The sequence below is a fragment of the Pyrus communis genome, chromosome 15 (assembly GCF_041283825.1).
Source record: "Pyrus communis isolate YQ-2024b chromosome 15, ASM4128382v1, whole genome shotgun sequence".
Taxonomy (NCBI): Eukaryota; Viridiplantae; Streptophyta; class Magnoliopsida; order Rosales; family Rosaceae; genus Pyrus; species Pyrus communis.
In genome coordinates this window covers 595,559-623,053 of record NC_142579.1, presented here as the reverse complement: position 1 = coordinate 623,053, position 27,495 = coordinate 595,559, and the positions used below count along the sequence as shown (strand labels likewise).

Here is a 27,495-nt window from a genome sequence, read left to right as displayed (position 1 = left end):
CGTGACAAAAACGAACTAGGGCAAAAAGGTAATTTCACACGTGCGTTTAATAATCCCGGGACGGGATGTCACAATTAGTGTTTTAATTTTAAAGTATTTAAAAATACGAAAATTTTAATTAATATTTTAAATAAATTCATAGTAGTAAATTAGTATTCTATTAGAATTTGATTTTAAAATATTTTTAAAATACGAAGAATTTTAAGTGATTTGGAGCAATTTTGTAGTATTTTAGACTTTAGGAAATCAAGCATTTAAGATTTTTAATGATTTTACATAATTCACAAAGGATTCGTTTGGAAGTGTTTTAAAATGGTTAAAAGCACTTTTAGCGAAAAAGTTTTTCGATTCAATCTTTTGGTAAAAATGTAATGAAATCCTGGAAAAACACTTGATCGCCCAAAAGGTCGGGAGGTTCCTCGAACCAAGACTGAGAGACCGAATCATACAGAGTCATCCAAATTATTTTCTATAAAAACTCTTTCAATTATTTTAAAAGCACTTTTAACGACCACATAGAGTCAACGAAACTCCATAAAACGTCATAGGGTTATAACTTTTTCAAAATTCTTTCAATTCCTAACTAAAACCTGCAACTGGTTGGTCAGGTTAAAAGAGCAACCCAACATTTTACAATTCAAGTGCGGGTTTAGTATCATGTTTACTTTTCTTTTGTCAACACAATCGGGTTTTTAATTCGATAGGAAAATGTACATAAATAAAATTGTGGTTGAGGGGAGAGTCGGAGACTTGTGTAAATATTAAAACGATGACATGGATATAATTTTCAAAAAGATTAACAAGTTGTGTTCTCTTAATTATAGTAAAATAATGCTAAAATCACTATCACTATTAGCCAAGATTTCAAAGGCTCGTTTCGAGTATCTTGAGTGCGTTTTAAAAGAAGCACTTATTTTGTGTTTTTTATTTGTTACTTTATCGACTATAATTGTTTGAATCAAATTTACGCGCCTCCGCGTACGACTGAGTCATAGCATTGAAGAATATTTTTGTCAATTTGTATTTCGTTTGACCTATTGTCAAAGATGCATAGTATCGACTCTCTACAATCATTGGAGTAACTTTTACCATGTACGACGCCAAGCCAATGGTGATGCTCATCAGTTAGCTCGTTATGCTTTTCACTTTGACTTTTTGTTTAACTATTTTGAGAATCCTCCAAATCTCATTTCAAAATTTATTATTTAACGAGTACATCAATTAGTTGTTTGTCTGTTGATGAAATTTTGTACTAATGAGATCCTTTCTTATTGAATCTACCGTCGTATTTAGAAAAAATTATTTTTAAGTTGTATTATTCTTTACTTGTATGTGAAGTCTTAACTTCGATTATCGATGTCATGTTCAAACCAAATTATTACAACTAACATATTAAGAAATTAAAATTATATTTTTGCAAAGGGTTATGCTGTTTTAGTCAAAAATGCGTAGAGGAGGAAACTCGAGAATCTACCGCCCAATCTCCCAAAGAATTGTCCTCAACGGAAAAATAAAACAAAAAAATAAACAGCAAAAAAATAACAAACAGGAGACAAAGCAAAGTCACTGTAAACGCCGCCACGACATTGCCACGTAGGCTCGAGAAGAAAGCGAAGCAAGCCTATTAAGTTTTCGAACCACGAGGCTCGGACGACACAGCTGGAAACAGGCTGTCACCAACAAAGTCCCACTCACCTATTCCCCTAACTAGTGTCTCTCTCTCTCTCTCTCCAGTCACTCTGTTCTCTCTCTCTGTCTCTCCCTCTCTCCCTCCTCTCTCTCCTCTCTCTGTGCAAGTTAGGGTTTTCTGATCTTCTCGTCCGATTCTGCACTTCAGGCTTCGGCTTCAGCAGATCACGATTCTCGGCTCTGTAAGATCTCGATTGATCTCCCTTTTGCTTTAATTCGTACTAATTTGTGCCATCGTTTCTTGAATTTAGGGTTTCTATTATGTTTGCGGCTTGCTGTTCTCTTTGTGTTATTCATAATTCGTTTAATTTTTCTGGGTTTAGTTATTTTTTAGTCATTTTTGTGACTTTTGTTTTTCTTGTAATTTCTTCTTGAAATGATTTGGAATATAATGTTTGTGCGAGGTTTATTATTTTGAAATTCGGTTTAATGGTTATGGACTGTTTGGTTGCTGAGAAATGGTAGGAAATGAAAAGAAACTAGATTATAAATTCAAACTATATTTTCCAGTTTTTGGGTCTATTATAATGGATATCAAATAAATGAACAACCTTAGGCTTCCTGGTTTCGTTTTTGTTTTCTTTTTTATGATTTGTTTGCGCATGTCGATATAGCTGGATAGAATATCAGTAGTGTCCATGAATGAGATGCAATACTAAGATTTTTGTCAGATTATAAGAGTATAAGCAGTTTAGAGCAAACACTCTTTTGTGAGAAGAGAGGTAATGTAGTTTGATTGATATTTTCGTAAGCTTTAAAAGCACGTCAATCGTTCGAAACTAGTTCTCACAATGCCGAGGGAAGTATGTTACGCAAGCAATGAGATTCCATCCGCACTTCTTCTTTCTGGACATGTGATCTACAGATCTCTTCTATTACAAAGAGTAGATATTTGGGTGCGCAGACACTTTGACGTGCTCTAATTTTTTATGCAAAAATTGGTACTTGCAAAATCTGACATATTCATAGAATCTGTAATCACTTATTATTTGCCTCGAGTAAAAGCTATTCTTTCATGTTTCCTCTTTTAAGTGGTATGCATTTGTCTTTATTATGTTTTGACAATCTTATATGGGGTTGGTTATTTTGTGTGACCTTTTTACCCTTTCTTTCAGGTATGGCAGTTATAAATTTTTATTGGTGTACTATTGTTTAGCTTGTTGTTTAATTAAAGTTTAAGTTATCTGAGTTATGTTGATTGTAACCATAAATTTTTTAATCTTCAATCTTTGTAAACCCTTGTGTGCTCATGGTTTTCTTCCATCTGTTTTGCAGCTGTGTGGGTCACATAATCAACCTAAGAGCCCAACATTGTTCAGATAGTGTTGGTGCTGTATGGTTGTTCATGGGAATGTCCTGGAAACATGAACTTCAGTAATTGATATATCTATGAGTGCGATGAGAATCTTCTGGTATTACTATTTAAACTGCTTTGATAGTTCTCGTTAATTCTGGGAAGGAAGCGTTTACGCTACCAGAGGATCATTGTATCCATGCTGGCAGAGAGCATGCGTGGAATCTGTGCTTCGGGTAATGCCCCTGACGAGTATTGCTGCCGATACACTCGGTGTGTTGACCATATGTCTAGTTGCTCTCTTGATCCTTCTTGGTTTCCTCTGCATTATTTACTTGTTTTACTTTCGCTCTCGCATTCGTAGTCAGGGTTTTATTCAGCTGGGTTATTTCAGTGGCCCTTGGATTATCCGAATCACTTTCATCGTGTTTGCAGTCTGGTGGGGTTTCGGTGAAATTGTCCGTTTAAGTCTGTTGAGACGTGAGGGGAGAGTGTTGAACGCCCTTAACTTGAAATGGCAGGAGACTCTTTGCAAATGTTACATTGTCTCAAACCTTGGGTTTGCAGAACCATGCCTATTCCTGACGCTTGTGTTTCTACTTCGTGCGCCCTTGCAAACAATGGAGACTGGAATTCTAAGCCAAACGTGGAATGGGAAAACAGCTGGTTACATTTTTTTCTTTTGCCTTCCAGTGGTTGTTCTTCAGCTCTTTGTTATTTTAATCGGACCCGAACTCTACAGGAATGAGAGTTTACGTAAATTGCCTTCCTACTTCACAAGTACAGTGCACAAGACTGATCACATTGCCCTCTGCACTTACCCCTTGCTGAGTACCATCCTCCTTGGGATTTTTGCAATCATTCTTACTGCCTACTTGTTTTGGCTTGGAAGGCAGATTTTGAAATTGGTCATCAACAAGGGTCTACAGAAGAGAGTTTATACATTGATATTCTCGGTTTCAAGTTTCCTTCCATTAAGAGTTACTTTGCTTGGTTTCTCTGTTTTATCTAAACCAGAGCACATTCAGTTTGAAGCTCTTGCTTTCTTGGCTTTTCTTGCACTTTTATGTTGTGCCGGGGTGTGTATATGCATGCTTGTTTACTGCCCTGTTGCGGATTCTTTAGCCCTGGGGAGTTTACAGGACTTGGAGAGTAGGAGAGTTAATGATGATCAAAATGACACCATTTCTCTTATTGCTAACCAGAGTCATATGGAGGAAAGTTCTGGAATCAGCCCATGTAGAAACTCTGATGTGTCAGCAAAGCGTGGATCAATTTCTTTTCGTACTTTGGAAAGGGAGGAGGGTTCTTCTAGGGTACCCTTTGTGGAACTGAGCCTCTTCTCTCCTAGTCGAGATGCATCACCCCCGGACTCACCTCCGCTGCTCGGGTGGCCCATGCGCCCCCTTCCATCATCTCACTCACCAGTAGTTCAAGTTCACGGAACCACAGCTAGATAGAAGCATGCAGCCGCAACTGAGTTCGCCTGGTCAATATCAATATCAATTTTGTGGTAAAGAAAAACTGATTGTAAAGGGTTTAGATTTTTGAATAAGGATTTTTATTCTTGGTTTGTTTTTCTAGTTTTCTTCAGATTAGTGATGGGTTTTTGCTTGCTTGATCGAATTCATGATATGATTTCTCTCGCTCTCTCTGAATCCACCTTGTTTGCTGAAGTGAAGATCTAATTGTATTATTATATGCAAAACCTTTCGATTTTGATTCGAATCTGTTGAGTTGAAACAAGATTTTGTTTTCCGGTTGGATGAGATTAGCTACCAAATTGTAGACAGACTCGTTTGCTCAAAATCTACGGGACTGGTTTGTTGTTTCTCAATCGATCGATCGTCTGAATGGTTGAAGTTATCGGTTGTTACGTGGTGTAATGGAATACCAAGTATTTTAACTGAACCCTCGAAATCGCAAGTGGTTTTCTATCATAGTAGTGGAGAGGAGTGTTGTTTATGCATCACGGTGTTGGTTCGAACTCCATAGGCTCTTTAATCAAACATTTAATCTAACAAATTTATCGTTTGACCAAAAAAAAAAAAAAAAAAACCCTTGAAATCTCTCCAGTTTCGCTGAGGTTTCTGTGCTTAATTGCTTATTTTGCAGGATGACTTGAGAGAGTATTGCTCTTCCAGCTCCTCCACATTTTTCTATTTGAAGTTCTATCTTTGTAACTTTTGGTTTGAATTTTATTGCGGGTCCTCAATATGCTACTTTTGCTGGACCTATAGCTTCACAAGGGGTAGGTAAATTACAATTTCAAAGTGGGACGAAAAGTTTGTGTTTGTGAGAGTAATTATGATGATTAAATTACATTTTGCATTTTCAAGTTTTAAAACACTAGAATCTCATCTACAAATTTTAAATTTTACTGGAATGTCATACATTCCTTGGTCATTTCCTCAATCATAATTATTTTCAAAAGGTTAATAATGATTAGGAAGAAAATAATTTAAAGTTAAAAACCTAAAATGGACCACCCACACACCCTTGCACGGTTCCACCCTACTACCCACCCATCGTCAATTCATTTCCGCCTCACCACCAGCACAGCCGCAGCCACATGCGAAAGAGGTGGAATCTCGAACTCGAACTCGACCCGTCTCTACAAGCAAACCAAAATTTTAAAACTTCGGCTACCCTGTTAGAGTCCGTCTCTGACACTCTGTGTGGAGTGTGGTGTCGTGGGGATGGAGGCGATGGTGAAGAGGTACCAGCAGAGGTTCAGGAAGGTGAAGGATGAGATGGATAGCTGGGCCCTGCTTCAGTCTCGCTTGATTTCGCAGTTCAGGAACGCCTCCTCCATCATCCAGAGGTTGCAGGTCTCGAACCCCCTCTTCTTATCCATTTATTTTTTCCATATGCAGCCACGAAAAACAAACCCACCCCAAAGAAAAACCATTTCTTGATATGCCTTTTGTTAATTTACAACTTGGGTTTCATTTCTTAACTTTGCCTTTTTGATCAGGTGCTTCAAGATTCCAAGAACTACGGCCGTTTGAAAGATGTCGTTGGTATCGAAGAGGCACTACTGGCAAAGCAGATGGAATCATTGCAAAACATCTTCCTTTCCATGAAGAAAACCATGTAAGTAACTTTCCTCCTGTTATTTTCTTTCTGGTACTGGTAACCGGGACTACGGCAGCTAGACTTGGCCCAAAACCGAAAGCAGTGGCTTTTTAGGATTTATACAGCCGACCCCGCTTGGTGGGATAAGGTTTTGTTGTTGTTGTGGTGGTAACTGAAATTTATTATGAATGCATCCATTTCAGTCCTAAACCATGATTATTTCAATTGAAAGCATAGCGTGCTTATTTGCGTATATCTAGTGCTACCAGTCATTTTTTAGGTGGAAAGGGGGAAAAAGGTTAAACTTGTGTTGTTATTTTCAGGGAAGAGTTTCATGGTATTGTACTGTCTCTTGGGAAGATCCATCGTGATGGTAGGCAGATGGTAAAAGGCGGTGCTTCTGGTCAGCTGAGTGTTAAACAACTGCAGCAACGAATTGGTGTAAAGCCCAGTCTTGCAGATTGCTTAGATGGGCTTGTGCTGCTCCAGGACATGCATTGCTCTGAGTATGTAACTCTTTGGTGTCTTAAATGATAATTGTTGTGTGCTAGCTTTGAGATGTCAAACGAGGTTTCGCCAGATGTCATTCCTATTTTTCTGTGACTTTATGGTAATTGGATGTATTGGAAGTTTAATCTAAATTGCTGCAAAATGTCTGGTCCTCTCCTGCCCACACGCACAGTCGCACACCACGCACCAATGTAATTAAACTTTCTTTTCGGGTTATATATTGGTTGAGACTCGAGATCATGAATAATTTTCTCTTTTCCCCTTCCTTTATCAGGTACCTTTTGAAGTCATCATTGGTTTCAGCACTGTCAGAACTGACCTTGAAACCCAGGTGTGCGAAGTACTTATCTTCTAATCAGAACTGATATTTTTACCTTTCTAATTTGTTTAGGAACTTGATCCTTCCAAATGTGAAGAGATTCTGTTGTAGTTTGGAAGATGTTATTTAATGCAACTTTTATTCTTCTTTAGCATGTAACATCGAGGGAGAATGAACTGTGTCGAGATTCAGCTCACCGCCCTTGCAGCCCACCCTTATTTATATGTTTGTAGTTCAACTTTCTCAATTTCTGAGTTTCCATTCCATTTTTTCCGGGCTGGGTGTTTTGGGAGCTCAGATCAGTAGGCTGAACTTTATTTGGACCTCCAGTGTACTTGAATTTTTTATGTTACAGTTACTAGTCTACTATAAATTTGGCACACTTTGGAACTCGGTGTAATCTGCAGATGTGTCAGCCATTTTTTAACATGGTCATATTTCAACATATTTCTTCCTACTTTTAAGAACTAAGCTTTTGTACTTGACGTTCGTTCAATAATTTTCCAGTGCCAGTGATTTGGGAGCACTCCAGCAGCTCTTGGTTGATCAGCCTAACATCCCCAAGGAGGAAGGTAAGATACAATATGTGAGAGGGTTATACCAATCTTTTCAACTATATATGCTTTGAGCCACTTTCCTTCCATTTTCTTGTACAAATATTTGTGTTACGACTGGTTTTGACAAGTTAATTGACGTGGAATTGAAACTGAAACCGTTGCCCTTTTGTTTCATTTGATATTTGGTCAATCATCTATCCTTTGTGGTCCATTTGATATTTGGTAATTCTTTCTCTTCTTTTTGCAGTTCAATTCATCTTTGATATCATATTTGCAGAAGAAATCTGTTGATGTTCTCTGAAACATTTCTGCCGGCTTTCCTGGATCTGGAAGGAAGAATTTGATAGGAATTTTTACCACCTACAAAAGTAGGGATAAAAACACTTAAAAATACTTGCAAGAGTATAAGGTTGTTGTAGTATAGCAACTCAAGCAAGGTCGTTTTCCACAGAGATTGAATAAATAATTTGTGTTTAAAACCAACTCTTAATTAATTATTGAAAACAAAGTTTGGAAAATGTTGATTTTAGAATTTAATATAATAAAAACGAATTTTAAAACAAAACAATTAAAGAAATTAACTAGAGAACAATTTAGATGAAGTCAATTTGTAAAGCCTAGGGTTTCGTTGTTTCCTTAACAATCCTATGCAATTCTATCAATTACTTACAAATTTCCACACACATGCTTTGAAGGTTAGGTTTTCCTAATGCATATTATTTTCGTGATGTTCAAGCGAAAACGTATATCTAACATGCAATCCTTTTGTGATGTTCAAATCAAATATAAATATGCAAGACTCATTAAGCTTTGTGAAAACCCTTTGAAAAACCATGCAACTCTTAAGAGCGTGATGTTTGCCTTAGGTGAACTTACAATTACTAATCACAATAAACCCTCTTCATAAAACAAATATTATTAAGAACATGGAAAGAAAGCACCTAGAAAATAAACTTGAATTGTCAAAGGCTTGTGCGTGCGTTTCCACCTCTCCTTCCCTACTAACCCTAACAGCTAAAAAGTCTTATTTATACTACTACAAAATAAAACCCTAAAAAGTCTTAGAATAAAACTAGGAAACATAATATAAAAAAATAAAACAGAAAATAAAAGGTTTTCTATTTAAACTGAAATTCAGACTTCTTAGAAAATCAAACTTTTAACCAACCAAATCAACTCCGATTTGGTCCAAAAAGGTCTCTTTTGAAAGCTGAAGATGTCCCTTACAAATCCTCAGAAGGAATATTTCTCAAAATATTCCATCTTAACCTTCAAAATGCCCAAAATGTCCAAAAATGTCAATCTGGAAAAGCTGTGCATTGGGCCTTTATTTCATTGCTACGGTCAAACGGCTTAGTATAAAATCTCACCAAAATAATAACCAAAATATACCAAAAATAGGGAATAATATATAGTATGAAATCGACTCATCGGAATTCATTAAAAACTCGAAACCAGTCAACACATACTTGTACTCGAACGTACCAGTAATTCATGCAAGAGTTATTTGATTTGGAAAGTACGAGTGAAGAGTTAGACAGCAAAAGGTCCCCGCAACGTTTTATGTTTGGAAGGGCCCCAGACGGAGAATTCATTGTAACTCGAACTTATAGAAACTGGAAACTTCCTCTGTAAGCTTTCAATTATATTTCTGAATAATCATTTGTACACTGTGAAGACATATATATATAGCCTTTGGCTATTTACAAAGATACCCCTTAATTGCCTAACCTTATAACAGTTCGAACTAATCACAAACATTAGCACAGCTAATTACATTTAGAGATAACAAACTATTTAACAGTAACTGAAATGGGTGACTTGTCATTTTCCCTAATACACCCCTTCAAGCTAAAAGGGGAATCAGAACAAATTCCAATTGGAAGCTTGGAGCACAGGAACTAAAATTGACTTTTGGATAGGGACTTGGTGTGAAGATTAGCTAATTGGTCTTCACTGCAAACATATTGTACTTTGAGAAAATTAGCTAGAACCAATTCCCGAATATAGTGGTAATCGATCTCAACATGCTTTGTACGAGCATGAAAGACAAGATTAGATGCTAGGGAGATTGCTGAGATGTTGTCACACCAAAGTGTAGGCAATGTAGGGATAGGGAAGTGAAGATCTACGAGGATTTTGTAAACCCAAGTAAGTTCTGCAGCTGTATGAGCTAATGAGCGATATTCAGCTTCTGTAGATGACCGTGCAACAGTCCTTTGTTTCTTAGCACTCCAGCTAATGAGATTGGAGCCTAAGAACACACAATAGCCACTTGTAGATCTTTTATCAAAAGTGCAGTCAGCCCAGTCAACATCAGAGTATGCTGAAAGATGGATTGGACCCTTTGTGAACCACAAACCGTGATAAAGATAACCTTTAAGAAATCGGAGAACTCGTTTAGTTGCCTGAAGATGTTGTTCCCTGGGAGCATGCATGAATTGGTAGATCTGGTTGACAGCAAAAGCAAGATCTAGTCTAGTCCAAGTTAGGTATTGTAACCCTCCAACAATAGAGCGATATTTAATGGGGTTGGACAAGAGAGGGCCACTATTATCTAATTTCTTGGAACTAAGTGGTGTGCAGCACGATTTGGCACCCTCTATGTTTGTTTTCTTAAGAAGATCAAGTAAGTACTTGGATTGATGAACAAAAATTCCTTGTGATGATCTGTGTACTTCTGAGCCCAAGAAGTAGTGTAAAGGACCAAGATCCTTTACTGGAAACTGAGAACTGAGTTGTGTGATAAACTGTTGACAGAGTTGAGAGTTAGAATCGGTTACTAGAATGTCAACAACATACACAAGAATAATAACTAAATGAGGACCATTGAGAACAAACAAGGAGGCATCAGATGAAGATTGTTGGAACCCAAGAGAATGAAGAGCTTGAAATAGTTTATCAAACCAAGCTCGAGGGGCTTGTTTTAGTCTATATAGGGATTTCTTCAACTTGCAAACAGAATTAGGAGAATTTGGATCAAGAAACTCGGGAGGTTGTTGCATGTAGACATCCTCCTTTAAGTCACCATGAAGAAAGGCGTTGCTTATATCTAATTGATTGAGAAACCAATTATATTGGACAGCAAGAGTGAGTAAGATCCGAATTGTAACTGGCTTGGCAACTGGACTAAAGGTCTCTTGGAAGTCAATACCTTCTTGTTGATGAAAGCCCTTTGAAGAAACGACATGTATCAGCGCTTCTGTAACTTTTCAGTCCATGATGTTGAGTTAAGGTATTACCGAGTAAATCCCGCAACTTTGAGATGGTTTTGTTGTTCTAGTATATAGTACGATGTATATGCCTGAAGCTATCAATTAGTTTTTACTTTTCAGTATTTTCAGTCCTTTGGAGGTTAAGTACTTGTCAATTTTTACATCCGGATCCTCATTGTGAGGATTTTGGAGATCCGTCAATCTTGTCCATTCATCATATATCGTGAAGTCAGAAATTATTTTAAATATTTTTATTTAAAATTAAACACAAATAATATTTGATAAAATCTGATCGCATGATGTACGATTAATGAACACGATTCATGGATCACTAGGATCCTTACCAAAAAGATCTGGAGAGAATCCTATTGGGAAGTAAAAAACAAGGTTTGGTTTGATGTGGTACAATATTTGGGGGGTACGTTTTTACTCTTACGCAATTTTTTTCGGTAACAGTAATAAAGATTTTAACTTTTAACTGGGAATCAATGCTCTCACTGTTTTGGATTTGCATAAAGTTTTTGTAAAAGTAGCTTTTTAAAAAAGTTGTCTGTCTTAGATTTGCATAAAGTTTTTGTAAAGGTAGCTTTTTGGATTTGGATTTGGATTTGCATAAAGTTTTTGTAAGGGTAGCTGTTTAAAAAAGTTAGAGCTTGGGCAAGGATGACAAGCATAAATCAATAAATAGTTTAATTTTTTTTAATGATATTTATCTTCACTTGTAAATGAGAGGTTTTAGATTCGATTTTCGCTAAAATGGAATATAAACCATATTATTGTTAACTCATTGTAAGGTTGAGCATACCCTCTTTTCTTAGTGTAAATAATATCATTTGTTCAAAAAAAAAAAAAAAAGTTCAAAATCATGGGTCCATAACAGCAGAATCAGAAGTAGCACTACACATGCTTCTAAAAAAAATGGTTTTTTTTTTCATTAAAGCAAGTGAACTATAGTTTACCAAACACTTATCTGTTTTTTTTTCACTCCTATTTATTTTCACAGCACAATAGAAGTAATTTGAAAAGAAAAAAAAACACAGCAACCCCAAATTAGCCCTAACAGAAATGAAAGTATACTTATCCTTTTTTTAAAGATAATAATGTAAACTACAATTGATTTGTACTGAATGCGAAATGACGGATACGATATTATGATCAAGAAGCCTAACTCATGTTTAGAGTGTGTAATTTCTTGATTACCATATCTCAACGACCATACTTTAATTCGACATGAATCATCTTGGATTCTCTTTTAGAGTCGCAAGACAAATCAAGAAAAAGAAAAAAATAAGAAGCCCACCATTTTATGAGAAATTGAAGCCATGTACTATTTCAATTTTTATTTTTTGAAAAACGATAAGGTAATCTCACTAGTTCATGTTAATTTATTTTTACTTAAGCACATTACTCTTCCAACAAAAAAATACTTAAGCACATTGCTTCCAAACTTTCATTTTTTAGGTGATACATTGGCACAAGACTTAAAACATTTACGAATATTAAATTAATTGTCACATCATAATAAAAATCGTTATAGTATAATATGTTTTTACAGTACCATTAATTTGCCTAACCGACTATATTTTGTTGCTAGAACACTAAAAATCGACAACTTAACCAATCAAACAGCGGTAAACCTCCTATAAGTTATGGATTTAATCAGATAAGTGTGTTAAAATAATAAACATACAAGTCTCATTCCGAAATTCAAACGTAAAGAAAACCGAGACACCTGGACATCTCACTCACCAACCAAGAAAACAGAAGAGAAATAGTTCTTCAAATATCTCAATGTCGTTGTCATGCTGTCGGAGTTATATAGACTTTTGTTGGGTTTTATTGCGTTTGGATTGGACATGCATAACGGTCAAAGGCCGGCCTTTAACCTCTATGTGATCAAACCATTAGCATTATCCTCCATCTCTCTCGCCCGCCCTCTCCCTCCCTCTCCTGTGTCTCTGGGTTGGAGTTCCAGTCTGATAACTGTCAGGTTTGAATTATATACACAGTTTTGTTCATCGCTTTGGGTCGATTCTTTTGCATTTTCAAGTCGATATTTTTGTTTTCGATCAAAAAAAAAAAAAAAAAAATCAATGTTTTTGTTTATGTTTATTTGGATTGTTGGGTCGGGTTAATGTTCAGTTGAAATCGGTCATGAAGATTTCTTATCTTGATTTGTATTCTTGTTTCTTTTTTGTTTTTGTTATGAAATTTGAGGTTGTGTGAATTGCAAATTTCAATAATCCTGCGGAATCAGGATGCATTGCAAAGTGATCAACTAAAGTCAAAGGAATGTGGGTCCTACAGTTATCCAAAACATTACTAACTGGGTTACCACTTCTGTAATTTCGATCATCTTGCAGAGGATTCTCTGAAATTATTTGCAGTAGTTTTTTTTTTTTTCCTTTTTTTTTTTTTTGGTGGACGAGAGGGTGGAAAAGGGCATTTTTTTGTTACCAACTTATCGAGGTAAAATGGTAGCTGTAATTTCTATGCCTGTGTTGATGTTCTTAACTTCCAGTTAACTGAAGGCACATGATAAGATGAAGAACATTATTAATTAATCATGTAACTGCGGTCTGTCCGATTAAGTGCTGTTTTGTTTGATACAGGAAACATGCCTGAGAAGAAGATACTGGAGAATGGGTATGCTGAAAGAGATTACGAGCATTCGGATTCTTCACTTGAAAAGGTAGGATCAATACATATTATTTGTAGCAGCATTTCCTGTTTGTTTGAAACAAGTAAATTGAACCTGTTTTTGATGTGTATTAAAGGTTTTGACTTTTAACTTGTCCTTATATTCTTCAAAAGATGAATTTCGTGTACTTATCCGGCTAATTACTGACTTTGCATTCTCTTACGAAAAGCCTGTGACTTTTAACTTCTGCTGAATATGTCTTAGAGGCTTTAGTTTCAGCATCTGTTTCGTATGCATCTTAGAGGAGACGGATAATTGTGACAATGCAACTGTGCTAATAGATGAAGTAATTGTATTCAGTCTAACTTTTCAATGTCTTCATGTATAGAGAGGAAGGCTGATTACTTTGCATCATTTTATATTGAAGACCCACTGTGTTCATGTCTCTACTCTTTAAATATGAAAATTGAAGAAAACGCTTAGAATCTGTCACTGGAGAATGCTGGCTTTGGCCAATAAAAATAGTGGGTTTTTTATTACTTAACATAGTCCGTGTGATGTAATTAAGATCTGACAAGTGACCTAAGACTGTTGATTGAAATTTGTTTGAGACTTGAAAGTTTTGTGCTATTTGGTGCTCTCTAATATGTACTTTCTTTTGTCTATCTGGATTAAGGTCGACCCTGGGAAGCCTGCATCACTGACATGGCAACGAAAATTAAACAGCAAGGGCAGTGCACCTTTGCCATTCACTCTAAGTTTAAAAGAGATAATTCATTTGGTAAGTTTGCAAATTTCAATATAAATGTTTATTTAAAATCCTATGGGTCGTGCGATTTCATGTTCATATCTTGAGTTAGAAACACTTAATTATGTACCCTTTTGGAAAGAGTTAAGGTCTTTTAAACAATATAGAATGAAGGAAGTTTGAAGTACACCATATATGAATGTACGAAGTTTGAAGTGCACCATATATGAAGTTGAACAAATGACGTATTGACTGGAGATATTTCGCATGAAGTTTTGGCCTTAGGCCTTGGTGATGCAGCATATCACTGACTGGTGACTGCCATTTGATATCTGACCTTTACCTTCTTTTATTGTTTCTCTCAACAATATTGCGTGTTTCGTTTTTGGTAGGCTCCAATAGGTATTCGCCTATGGCGTCATATACGAGAAGAAGCTGCTAACGAAAGGGTAATCTTCTTAATGTAAAATGAACATAGTTACTTTGATGATTGCTTATTTTAGGGGATCCATCTAATTGAATTTCTTCCTAACACGGACGCACCTTTTTGTTTTTTATCTGCAGGAGGGCTTCATTGATCCATTTGCCAAGCGCTCTCTAACATCTAGTCATGGTGTCCCCCTTGGTGGTATTGGGTAACTCATCAATCTCTCTCTCTCTCTCTCTCTCTCTCTCACACTCTCTCTCTCACATAAGCATAACCAATTGCATAGTATATAAGTAAGACAAATTTTTATGCATATGTCTATCTTGTTGTGTGTATTTGAAGCTTTCTGGTTACGTTTAAGGTCCATTTGAAAACCTTATCATTTTGGGTTTCAGTTTTTAATTTTCTATTAATTTGATAGAGACGAAATATAGGGAGAAGGTCAAACTTTTATGGGTGCATAGTATTTGCTTTTTTGGGGCAGTTTGCTTGGAGAGAAACAAGATGATTTTTTAAGACGTTGCTGGTGGTGGGGCAGATAGACGTATGTTGTGTATATCATACTTGAATATACATTTATTTGCATATCATATTTGAAGGTTCATTTTTTGATAACCAAAGACATTGTTGAACGTCACAAGATGCAGGGAATTATTATTGAAGCTAAATATATTTACTGTACTCTGTATCTATTTACCGTTTCTCACAGGAGAACTTTTGGTTTTCCCAATTTATTTGTTTTGTGTGTTTCAACCATTTTAGCAGATCAGTTTGTTTGCAAATGTGTCTTATATAATCCTTTTGTTTGCTTTCTTAGGGCAGGAAGCATCGGAAGAAGTTACAGTGGTGATTTTCAGCGGTGGCAGCTGTTCCCTGGAAGATGTGAAGAGAAACCTGTTTTAGCAGATCAATTTTCTGTAAGTTAATTCTTATAGAAAGAAAATTAGAAAATTATGTAAGTTTATTGCTGGCCATCTCGAGGCATTTCTTTGCTAATGCTTTCAACAATCAGAAGTTATATAATATACACATCCTCTTGGGGAGAATTATGTACTTAATGGAGTGCAACACTCTAGAAGCATAATGCATCTCCTCATGTGTTAGACACTGATGGTCTCTCAAAAGAGTCTACAGTTGTTCAGTTAAGTGTGCAGTCCCTTCAAATTTAAGTCCATGATTTCTTTTGAAATCTTTTACAAAAATCAATAGTTTTATGGTACCTCATCACATAACCTTCATTTGATTTTTCCTTAAGTTATAAGATGCATAAATGTCTGATACAATCTCAATAGACGTCCTTTTAGCTTCGCTCTTATCCCTTCTGGAACCTTCTGATAATATTTCATCATCATTTTAACCAAATAGTTGCTGTAGCCTTTCTTATTAGACCTTTTTTTGTTCAAGATGATGTAAAAGTTTCTTCCCTTAATTACTGAATTACAAATGCTGTGCCAGGTATTTGTTTCCCGCACCAATGGTGAAAAATATTCTACTGTGCTCTGTCCGAGGAGCCCAGATGATCTGAAGTAAGTTCCTAAACATGAAACAAGAAAACTTGTTTACTTTTCATTATAATAAGGAAACCCCTATGAATGAATGAATGAATTTACTGATATTGTGTGCATGAACAGAGGAAGTCAAGTTTCAGGGATTGGATCTTGGGACTGGAATCTGAACGGGGATAATTCTACATATCATGCCCTTTTTCCAAGGGCTTGGTCTGTTTATGACGGTAAGATATATCAATTGTTATACATCTGAGTGGTATTATGTTCTTTGTGGGTCATAATTTTCTCTTTAATGCAGGGGAACCTGACCCAGCTCTTAAAATAGTCTGTCGTCAAATTTCACCTTTTATTCCCCATAATTACAAGGAGAGCAGCCTACCTGTTTCAGTTTTTACTTATACGGTAAGAATGTTCTGTGAGAAATATGTTTTCATAAAATCTGTCGCAGCTGTATCAGGAGTTTTCGTTTTCTTTCTCTCTTTCCAGCTATATAATTCTGGGAAGACTTCAGCTGATGTCACACTGCTTTTCACCTGGGCAGTAAGTCATTTTCATTTTTTGTGAATTATTTTATTTATCTTTTTCTTTTTGTATGTTTTCTTGGCAATCTTGAATCGAGACTTATCCCATGAGATTCCATTACAACTAATTCAAAATCATTTCGGCATGTCCCATTCAGAATTCTGTTGGAGGGCTTTCTGAATTTTCTGGTCATCACTCCAATTCAAGAGCATTGTAAGATCTTGTCGTTAGCTTCACTTCTCTTTGGATTTCCAAATTAGACCTTTGAGTTTTCTAAATAACATGCATGTGTACTTAACACATGGCGGTGCATATATATTTTTCATGATGTATCTCTAAATGTACCCTATTGCTCATCACCTTAACTAAAATTTACTCTAACCCACAGTATTTAACCTTTTAGGATGAAGGATGGCGTGCATGGCGTACTTCTACATCACAAGTAAGTTTTCTTTCTTGATGGAAAACAATTATTGAAATGATCTGCTCAATTTATGACATGTTTGTTATGTTATCTACATGTAACACTCATTATTTGCAGATACAGGACTGCAAATGGGCTGTCCCCAGTGACATTTGCAATAGCAGCACAGGAGACTGATGGTGTTCACGTATCAGAGTGCCCTTGCTTTGTGATATCTGGTGACTCAAAGGGTGTCACAGCTAAGGACATGTGGAGTGAGATAAAAGAGGTCAGCAGATTATGCTAACATTTTCATGTCATAGAAGTATCTTCATCCCTTTGTATTTTAATTGTTACAAGGAAGTAGTTTATAAGGCTAGATTTCACTGTTTCAAACGACACTTTGATTGTACCAAATATCTGGTCTACATACAACGATTTTGTCTTTTTTTTATGGGAGATTTTCATTTAATCATTTGATGCTCTTGAAGGAATGGTGCTGGGTAGGAGACCCATTTGATTTTGGTATATTCGAACTATTCTTATATTCTTCAAAAACCTTGATACTTGTGCCTCTTTTGTTACAGCATGGATCCTTTGATTGTCTTAATTCTGCAGAAATGCCATTACCTTCAGAACCCGGATCATCTATTGGGGCAGCCATTGCTGCGTCTGTGGCAGTTCCATCTGGTGAAGTACGTACTGTAACATTTTCATTGGCATGGGATTGCCCAGAAGCAAAATTTAGGGGTGGGAAGGCGTATCACAGGTGGGTGGCCAAACACATGGGGGAAATATATGATATTGTGGAATAGTATTTAGTTATTTACGTGCTGAAATTTGTTTATAAACAGGCGGTACACTAAATTTTATGGAACACATGGGGAAGCTGCTGCAAATATTGCTCATGATGCCATTCTTGGTAATGGTTGATTACATACATTTCATGTTGGTGAATTTTTTTAAGGCTGTTAAATATAATTATTTATTCGAGTGTACCTAATTCATGGTCAGTCACTCTTACATAACCCTTGTGTCATCATCCAACCCTAAGGTACCGTTTGGTACGTGGGACGGGACGGAACAGAGTGGGACAAGGCGTTCCGTCCCACGTTTGGTGCGCCTAAAACGGGTGGAACGAGCTGTTCCACGGGACAAGTTTTGGATGAATTTTCGTTCCACCTCACCCCCCTGGAACGACTCGTTCCACATCCGTGGAACACAAAATTATAACCTCTCCGTCTCCTTCTTCCTCCTTGTTTCCATCCGAGGGCATCTTTGCTCCCGCTCCGTTCCGTTCCGTCCTGTCCCGTCCCGTCCCGTCCCATTCCGTTCCATCCCGTCCCGTCTGCATACCAAACGATACCTAAAGGAACATTGGTCTATAAACTAGGAAGTGGTCACATAGTATATTGTCGCCCGGTCACACAAAGGAGTGTGAAACTCACCTACTCCTTTAACTAGGAAATCCTAATTCACCATATCTTTTGTTATATTATCCATTGATTGTCATCGGTTACCTTACATCCTTTGTTTTTTATTCTATTTCCTTGAAACATAGAGCATCGCCATTGGGAATCCCAGATTGAAGCATGGCAAAGACCAGTTCTTGAGGACAAGAGACTTCCAGAATGGTGAGTTTTAGATGTCTAATCTGATTTGAGCGTATGTCTGATCTGATCAGATTCCTAAGATTTGTCAAAGTTCTCTGCAGGTACCCTGTCACTCTGTTCAATGAGCTATACTTTCTAAATTCCGGGGGCACAGTTTGGACAGGTATTTGTTAAGTTCGAGATTTTTTGCGGTGAAATTTGACAGTTATAGTGAAACATTAGTTAATCTTTTTTTCATATAAATCGTTTTGCAGATGGATCACCTCCGGTCCATAGCTTAAGAAGTATTATAGAAAGGAAGTTTTCCCTTGATAAGTCCTCATTAGGTTTGAAAAGCGTCATTAATGCACCCGAACAAAATGATACTGCTATCGACATTCTTGGAAGGATGACATCAACACTTGAGCAAGTTCACACGCCCATAGCAGCAAACTCTGCATTTGGAACAAATCTCCTTCAGGAGGGAGAAGAAAACATTGGTCAATTCCTTTATCTTGAAGGAATTGAATATCAGATGTGGAATACTTATGATGTCCATTTCTACTCATCTTTTGCACTAGTCATGCTATTTCCAAAACTTCAACTCAGCATCCAACGAGACTTTGCAGCAGCAGTAATGATGCATGACCCCAGCAAGATGAGACTTCTCTGTGATGGAAGATGGGTCCAAAGAAAGGTTCTTGGAGCTGTTCCTCATGATATCGGCCTCCATGACCCCTGGTTTGAAGTAAATGCTTATAACCTGTATAACACAGATAGGTGGAAAGACTTGAATCCCAAGTTTGTTCTCCAAGTTTACAGGGATGTGGTTGCCACGGGTGATAAGAAGTTTGCAGAAGCCGTTTGGCCCGCTGTTTATGTTGCAATGGCTTATATGGAACAATTTGATAAAGATGGAGATGGAATGATTGAGAATGATGGCTTCCCAGATCAGACTTATGATACGTGGTCAGTCTATGGTGTGAGTGCATATAGTGGTGGGCTGTGGGTAGCAGCATTGCAGGCTGCATCAGGCATGGCACGAGAAGTAGGTGACAAGGGTTCAGAAGTTTATTTTTGGCAAAAGTTTCAGAAGGCAAAAGCCGTTTATGCAAAATTATGGAATGGATCTTACTTTAATTATGACAACAGTGGTCAAGCTTCTAGTTCATCAATTCAAACTGATCAACTGGCCGGACAATGGTATGTTGTGACTCAACTAACATTTTAGATATTTTGAATGTCATCTATTCATGCCAATCAAAAGATTCCTTTCACAAAACCATCACACACGGTGAAGTTATTCTCTTTAGTCATGACCTATACAGTACTTTGGGGAAATCATGTGGTTATTTGTTCTTTAGTAATGCATGGCGATGAATTAAAACTTACTGTCTAGCTACTTTGTAGGTATGCCAGAGCATGCGGTCTTTTGCCAATTGTTGACGAAGACAAGGCACGAAGTGCACTGGAAAAGATTTATAATTACAATGTCCTAAAGTTTAAGGATGGAAGACGAGGGGCTGTTAACGGGATGCTACCTAATGGAAAGGTTGACATGTCAACATTGCAGTCACGAGAAATATGGTCCGGAGTTACATATGCTGTAGCTGCATCGATGATTCAGGAAGATGCAATTGATATGGGATTTCATACTGCGGAGGGAATTTATGAAGCTGGATGGTCCAAAGAAGGACTTGGGTGAGTTAACTTACAATCAGTAATTCGAAAGCTCAAGATTGGTAGAAGTCGGACATCAAATAACCATAGGGTGGTTCTTGTGTAACCTCCAAATTTGCTCATATTAACCCCTCCTCTGTGCATATTTCGTTAACCAGATTTACCCTTGAAAGAAATAGTATAAAAGAAAAAACCTCTCATCACCACAAACACAACTATCATCTCTGTCTCCAAGTTCAGTTGAACTTTTAACTTATAGGAACAGCTTGAGCCTGATATCCATCTATATTTGGGAATTTTACAGTCACAAGTTTCAGATTGAGTTTATGAGAGCACCATATCTGTTTAAAGTTTATGTTGGATGTTAGCTTAAACAAATGGCAATACATGACTTCTCTTCCAAGTTTCTGAAATGCGACCATACTGGAGATTGTCAACAATCTCGTTGAAGGGAGTCAAGGGATATATGATCCATTAAATGTTGGCTCACTTGTTGTCAATTTCTTGTTAACTCAACGTATTGATGTACATGTTATCTGCTCTCTGTTTCTCGCTTCCTAACTCCTTTATCATTTTATATCGACAGATACTCTTTTCAGACTCCTGAAGCTTGGACCACCAGCGGCGAATACAGATCTTTAGCTTACATGCGCCCTCTGGCGATTTGGTCAATGCAGTGGGCTTTAACAAAACCACCGCTGTTCAAGCAGGAGACGGAATTAGAAGTGGATGAAGTTATTTTGCTTAGGCACAAGGCTGGATTCTCGAAAGTGGCTCAGCTTCTAAAGTTGCCACCAGAGGAATCATCAAGAAGTATTTTGCAGACTGTTTTCGATTATACCTGCAAGAGGATGTGGCTGTGAGTGAAATTTCTGCCCGCGTATAGCATCTTGAATCGTGATTCTTGTAATAAATCGATGTTTATACCACATATTGGTGCTGTACATTCAATAAGAAGAAAACCAGTTTGATTAGAAGGTATTTGTGTATATTACCATTCTATAAATCCCCTAAGTTGTATTAAAAGATCTGCAACTTCCTTGTGCTCTTCAATTTTCCTTATAAATTTTGGATCCAACTTTTAATAGTGGTTTGTTTTTATCTATATCTATATTATTAAGGCAGAAGGCATTATGGTTTAATGTTTTAGAAGGCTCGCCTCAGGGTGCGCCTAGGTGGCCTCTGAGGCTGGACGTGAGGGTTGCCACCTCTGTTTTGAGGGAGTAGGCGGAAGGTTTAGTTGGAGTTGCCTAGGTGGCCGAGGCGCGCCTCAGGGTGTCCAGGCGCCTCTGTTTGGCTGTTTTTTTATTTTATTTATTTATTTTTTTAACTCCCAAACCCAAATTTTGGGTAGGGTTTTAACTGCCTCGTTTATGTGTGCTTATTGTGTTTTTCATCCTCTATTATATATATATATATATATATATATGTGTGTGTGTGTGTGTGTGTGTGTGTGTGTGTGTATTTTTATAATACATGTGTGTGCTCATGATGATTATTGATTAATAATTTTTTTTTAATATAATATATGTGTGTATATATTAAAAAATTTAGGTCCCGGGAGGCTTCGCCTCACACCTCAGACCTAGGCCAGGCTATCCCTCTCCCTCGGACGCCTCGCCCACACCTTGGCATTTTAATACACTGTTATGGTTAAACATTCAAATAATCTCAAATTGGCCTCTGTTAATACAACCAGAAGAAGAAAAAAAAATCAAATATATAAAATTGTTCGAAATCAACGGAAAAACTTGACCATGAAACATCAAATTGTATATTTTAAATATTATTTTCTCTATTTTTAAGTACCTTCAAAATATTTTAAGAGGTGTGTAATGCCGGTTATAAAAAATGTTTTTCGCATGCAGATAATAATGTGATTAAATTAATTTTCAAATGATTATTTTTTTTTTTAAACAAACGATATTATCTACATTAAGGGGATGAGGGGTGGGCTTAGCCTCACAATGAGCTAGTAATAATGTGATTCAATCAATTGTTTGTTAAATATTATTTTCCATATTCTTAATGTAAATTCTATAGAAACCGATTTTATTATGTAAATTCAGCTGCTTTAATTGGTTTATGAGGAATTTCTTCTAGCATAATCTAAAATTATTCATTTACTTCAAATATTTGTTGTCAATTTATGCAAATAAATACATTTAAAAGGTATAAGTCGCGTGTGACATCCCGTCCCGAAACTAATGAAACGTATGTATGAAATTACCATTTTACCCCCCTAGTTCGTTACTATACGTGTAGTTTTGTGTTGTGTGGTGTTGTAGGACCACACACACTCATACCCTCTCTTTCTTCCCGGGATTCCCTCCCTCTTTCCCTCACTCTTTGTCTCTCTCTGTCTCTGTCTCTGTCTCTCTCCCCGAGTTCTTCTTCTTCTTCTTCTACATACGGACACACACACAAACATACTCAAATCTTCACGAATCAAGAAACCAAGACCACCCTCGTGCTCGTGGGGCTGAGAGAAGTCCAGTGGTACCAAATTCAGGTAAGAATTCTAACGTTTTCACGTCGTTTCGACAATGGCCGAATTATGTACTGTTCATGCAACCCTTAAACTAGCTTGTTTCTGGAATTTTGAAGCTTGTAGTTGTGTTTGTGAGGTCCCAAGGAACCTCGGAGTGTATCGTTGGACGGAAGTGGACGTCGGGATCGTCCTGTTCAAAGTTGGCCGACTTTTGAAGTTGTGGACAGGTATGATCTAGTAATTTTTAGGCCTTAAAACTAGTCTAACGTTGTTCTACTAGTCCTAAGCTTCGTTTTGGTATAAAGATCGTGAAAAATGGTTGAGAAACGAGTGAGAAAACACGATTTGAAATTTTCCCAGTTTTCCGGCGCCGTCACCGGCGCCGGAGTCTCGCCGGAGAAGAAAGGGGAATATTCCGTTAAGTCTAACGGAATATTCCTAACGGCAGTGACGGCGTCAGTTAAGTTTAACGGAATATTCCGTCAGTTTAACGGAATATTCCTGACGGCGTCAGTTGACGCCGTCAGTGTGCATGGCACGTGGCCGCGCGTGGGGGGCGCGTAGGTCCGTGCCTTGGCTGGCGCGTGGGGGCGCGTGCGGGGTCAAAAAATTATTTTAAAAATATGGTGGTGATCCTGAAGTTGTGTAGAGCACGTTGGTATATTCAATTGTCCATTTTGAGCAATGTATGAGAAGTTATTACAAGAAGTTGGTTATGTGCTTTTAAATTAACGTTTTCGTAGCTTTTTCGCGTTTTGGTGATACGTATCCCGAGGACGAGCGTACACACTCGAGGCAGGGGGGCTACGACCCTTCCACTTATCAGTGAGTGGGCTTTTGTTTTCCGTATATACCTATATACATTTATATTCCCAGAAATTAAATAGAAAGGGTTAATTGTTTTATGCCATACATCATATGAATGTCGTTTACGCATCATCGCATGTATTAGTAGTGGCATACATATATATATGTGCGTATTGGGTGCTGTGAATGCACAGGTAAGTGCCAGGTAAATGTTATTCGTATTTACATTCAGCAGTAGTTTGAGATTTGAAGGACGACATGATAGAGATGTGATTAGAGAGCTCATAACCTGTACCCCCCGTGTTAGTGCTCCCGCCCTGAGCATGGCCCAGTCCTTCACGTGATGTTCACCTCCCCGCACCTCATGCTCAGCTTGGATCCAAGCTAGGTGCCCAGGCCTGTCGGACAGACCACATTAGGTGGTTCCGACTCGTAGGTGACCCGCGATTATTCGCCCAGGCTTCACGTGATCGTAGCACTAGAGCGTATATATACGTACACCCAGGCCTGTCGTACAGACCAACTTAGGTGGTTCCGACTCGTGGTCAGGTTCAGTTGTTCAGTTAATGAGTTTGAGATTGGAGCTCTATATGCAGCCGTACAGGTCACGTTAGGTGACTCCCGGCTGCCAGATTATATGATATTGATATGAGTTATGCTTGAGCATTTACATTTATCATGAGATTCTGATGTGGCATATTCTCGAGCATGAATGGCATATTTTGGAGCATGATTAGCATACCTATACATACGTATATATGTTCATTTTCTGGGAAGTATACAGGTTTTACGGCGAGGGGTTAGAATGTATTTTGCTAAAGAGTTTTCAAAGAGCTTTGTTTTTGCCCACTCACGCTTTTGTTTTTGCGCCCCTCCAGGTTCTAGTGGTCTAGCAGATTCGGTGGTTTTTCCCAGAGGGCGTCCCGGCATTTCTGACAGTCACTCACCATTGTAGGGTCACCTTCGGGTGTATTTATGTCGTATCTTTCCTTTTTGACTGCTGTAGACTTGCTCTGAAATTGTGTCTCACATACGCTAGCACTTGTTTTAGTACTTTGTATGCTAGATTTTAATTATTAGCACTTTTATATTACCTTCTTAATAGCTTCCGCACGCGCACATGGCTACGTCACCTTCGAGTGACGGTCAGCACTTCCTGATCTCGGTCGGGGTGTGTCATCGCGCGTAGTACGCCGTGATTCAAAAAATATTTTCTACACACGCTTGAGCGTGTTCATGAAGGTTAGTCTATATTATTTAGGTAGAAGGCGTTATGGTTAAACATTCAAATAATCTCAAAATGCCCTCCGTTAATACAACCAGAAAAAACAATCGAATGTAAAAAATTGTTCGAAATCAACGGAAAAACCTGACCATGAAACATCAAATTGTATATTTTAATGACCACAAAACATCAAAGAGTTGCATTTTTTTTTCTTTTGTAACCAATTGATCTGTATACCCGTACACAAATACATGGAGCAAAACAATAACCTGTAAGTTGGGAGCGACGCACGTGATAAAAAGAAGGAGTGACTAATTTCTAGAAACAACGTTTTAAACTACTATAATCCATTAATTCGTAGGGATGAAATTCCAACTTAAGTGAAATGAACGGCAAGAAATTTAATGTCTCAATAACCGCTCTTTTATATGTATGAAGAAAATGAATTAAGTTGTAGTTACCGCCGCGTGGCAGGTACCCATTACGTCTGGCCAATAGGACTGGAGGGAGTTCCACAAGGCTAGGATGGCCAACAGTTTTTTTTCCTTCCCATCGGACTTCATAAAAATTCTAAATCCCACATCAAATTGTATCTTAAAAAAAAGGAGGAGAATATCAAACTTGTCTGCTTAGTAAAACTTCAGGAGAAATCTCTTGCTGCTAGAGCGGCTTTCCATCGAGAGGGAAACCGCTCTACCATCATTACAGTTTTTTTCATGAACTTTAATTGTTTTGAAAAATCTGACTACCATCAGAGTACGAGAGTAATTCTGTCATTGAAGTTCCTGTTTAATCCCAAATTAATTCCTTGTTTTGTTTACGTTTCCGATTTCCATTCAATCTGGAACTGTTGCCATGTTTTTTTTTCCATCATCCTGTTTTCTTATCCAGTTTAAAATATCAGAAAGGACATGGCGGCGAATCGCAATCAGTGCACATCTCCTCTGCCCGGTGAGTGGATGAAGGGCAAGCTGGTCGGGTCTGGTTCTTATGGCAGTGTTCATTTGGCCATGAGCAAAGCCACAGGAGCGCTTTTTGTTGTGAAATCTGCGCAGTCAAGGGATGGAGTTGATGCTCTCGAGAAAGAGGTTAAGATTCTCGAGAGTCTAAATTCCCCATACGTTGTTAAATGTATGGGGAGGGAAAAGGGTGAAGGGAAATGCATCAATGTGTTCATGGAGTATATGGCAGGGGGTAGTTTGTCAGATGTGTCGCAGATATTTGGTGGCGCATTGGAGGAAGAGGTGGTTCGGTTGTACACCAGAGAGATTGTTCACGGCCTACAGTATCTTCATGAAAGTGGGATTGTGCATTGTGACCTCAAGGGCAAGAATGTGCTCTTGGGATCCTCCGGAAATGTCAAGTTGGCAGATTTTGGCTTTGCGAAAAGGCTAAAGGACTCAAAAGTTGACGGGGCTTCTGTGCAGCATTCTTTGCAATGCATTGGCGGAACACCATTGTGGATGGCTCCTGAAGTTTTGAGAAACGAAGAGCTAGATTTTGCTTCAGATATCTGGTCCTTGGGATGCACGGTGATTGAAATGGCTACTGGGAGGCCTCCTTGGGGGAATGAGATTTGGAATCCGGTTGCTGCTGTTTTGAAGATTGCTTGTGGCAACGAGAACCCTCATTTCCCGCAAAAGCTCTCGGATGAAGGATTGGATTTCTTATCAAGGTGCTTGGAGAGAGACCCCAAAAGGAGGTGGTCCGCGAAGGAGTTGCTCAACCATCCATTTGTGTCCGGAAACTCAATGCGAGTTTCAAGAAAGGGCGTGGCCTACTCACCGGTGAGCACATTAGACAGTAGACTTTATGAAGAGGCTTCTGATTGTTCTGATGAGGGATTGAAGATCCAGGATCGCGATGAGTTCCCCAGCAGCCCGAGTAGACATCCTTTTTCAAGAAGGCAGCATATATCCGAGAATCACTTGGAGTCGTCAGGAAATTGGATTACTGTTAGGTAAATGATTACGAGATCACATTACTACAGCAGAAGAATAAAAACTCAGTTTGTACATGATCAGAAATTTGTGAAAAGATGTAGAGACAGCTAGCCAATAGAGAGAAAAAAATACAGGTTTGTCTGTTTTTCCAAGTAGTTATTTTTGTGGAGGTATATCCTCTCTTTGTACACTCATAGATTTGCAAGCAAAATATTCAGTTTAATTTGAATCACTCTTCATATAACTTTCTCTCAGACATTCTCTAATCGGTTTGATTCCACAAAATGAGAGACGTAGAAACTAGAATCACAAACAAACGCGATGTATATGAATTTTGCTCCATTCCAACAAAAACATTCCTCTACAGCATTTAAAATTTTTCATGAAAAACGCATATCCAATGCTCGTTTGGAGTATAAGGTTTAAGGTTGTTTACTTACTAATGCGTTTGTACATAACATAGTTGAAAACAGAGAATCTGCATGCAGATTGTTCACATATATATGTTTGGCTTTTACAGAGAATTCCTTCCTGCTCACAGTTCCTTCTCGTCTTATCTCTTTAGTTTGAAAGAAAGAATTCAAGTTTGATGAAGTCCTACCGTTTCTTGTCAAATATGGCTCCATTCGTTTTTTTGGGCTATTCACAAATAAGTCCATCTAATCTCCCTTTCACAGTCGAAAACAGTTGAAAGAACCGGTATAAGTATAAAGAAACTATTGCCAAACCCTAACTGTTATTGAACTCGGTACTAACAGTTGATACTTGAATTCTCTTCAACTATATCCACCAAATAGTTGCAAACGAAACATTAGTTTACGAACATGAACGCAAGAGGTTCCCCTA

The 27,495-nt window shown here is 37.8% G+C and overlaps 4 protein-coding genes across 7 annotated transcripts; all 4 read left to right on the top strand.

Moving 5' to 3' along the window:
* Positions 1 to 1,663: 1,663 nt before the first annotated feature.
* LOC137713498 (uncharacterized) lies at positions 1,664 to 4,556 on the top strand. The gene is made up of 2 exons (XM_068452800.2): positions 1,664 to 1,871; positions 2,965 to 4,556. The coding sequence occupies exon 2, from the start codon at positions 3,223 to 3,225 to the stop codon at positions 4,441 to 4,443; it is 1,221 nt and encodes a 406-aa protein (XP_068308901.2). The 5' UTR covers positions 1,664 to 1,871; positions 2,965 to 3,222; the 3' UTR covers positions 4,444 to 4,556.
* Positions 4,557 to 5,532: 976 nt separating this feature from the next.
* Positions 5,533 to 7,965, top strand: LOC137713507 (uncharacterized protein At5g43822). Its single transcript, XM_068452812.2, has 6 exons — positions 5,533 to 5,814; positions 5,961 to 6,079; positions 6,385 to 6,567; positions 6,846 to 6,902; positions 7,398 to 7,462; positions 7,695 to 7,965. The coding sequence occupies exons 1-6, from the start codon at positions 5,683 to 5,685 to the stop codon at positions 7,736 to 7,738; spliced, it is 600 nt and encodes a 199-aa protein (XP_068308913.2). The 5' UTR covers positions 5,533 to 5,682; the 3' UTR covers positions 7,739 to 7,965.
* Positions 7,966 to 12,472: 4,507 nt separating this feature from the next.
* Positions 12,473 to 21,268, top strand: LOC137713516 (uncharacterized). 4 transcript variants are annotated; one of them, XM_088685741.1, is made up of 20 exons: positions 12,473 to 12,652; positions 13,275 to 13,354; positions 13,980 to 14,084; positions 14,444 to 14,500; positions 14,616 to 14,686; positions 15,296 to 15,395; positions 15,934 to 16,004; positions 16,110 to 16,210; positions 16,285 to 16,388; positions 16,473 to 16,526; positions 16,666 to 16,721; positions 16,912 to 16,950; positions 17,050 to 17,200; positions 17,499 to 17,680; positions 17,766 to 17,833; positions 18,473 to 18,545; positions 18,626 to 18,687; positions 18,779 to 19,706; positions 19,914 to 20,204; positions 20,770 to 21,268. In XM_088685741.1, the coding sequence occupies exons 2-20, from the start codon at positions 13,280 to 13,282 to the stop codon at positions 21,044 to 21,046; spliced, it is 2,865 nt and encodes a 954-aa protein (XP_088541867.1). In that variant the 5' UTR covers positions 12,473 to 12,652; positions 13,275 to 13,279; the 3' UTR covers positions 21,047 to 21,268. The 4 variants fall into 4 exon arrangements, with proteins under 4 accessions (XP_088541867.1, XP_088541869.1, XP_088541868.1 ...); XM_088685743.1 differs by having other exon boundaries at positions 12,510 to 12,652; positions 17,056 to 17,200; XM_088685742.1 differs by lacking the exon at positions 12,473 to 12,652 and adding an exon at positions 12,880 to 13,131.
* A 4,035-nt stretch (positions 21,269 to 25,303) lies between these two features.
* Positions 25,304 to 26,878, top strand: LOC137728296 (mitogen-activated protein kinase kinase kinase 18-like). Its single transcript, XM_068467126.2, has one exon. It carries the CDS (start codon positions 25,618 to 25,620, stop codon positions 26,668 to 26,670), a length of 1,053 nt encoding a protein of 350 aa, XP_068323227.2. The 5' UTR covers positions 25,304 to 25,617; the 3' UTR covers positions 26,671 to 26,878.
* The last annotated feature ends 617 nt before the right edge of the window (positions 26,879 to 27,495 follow it).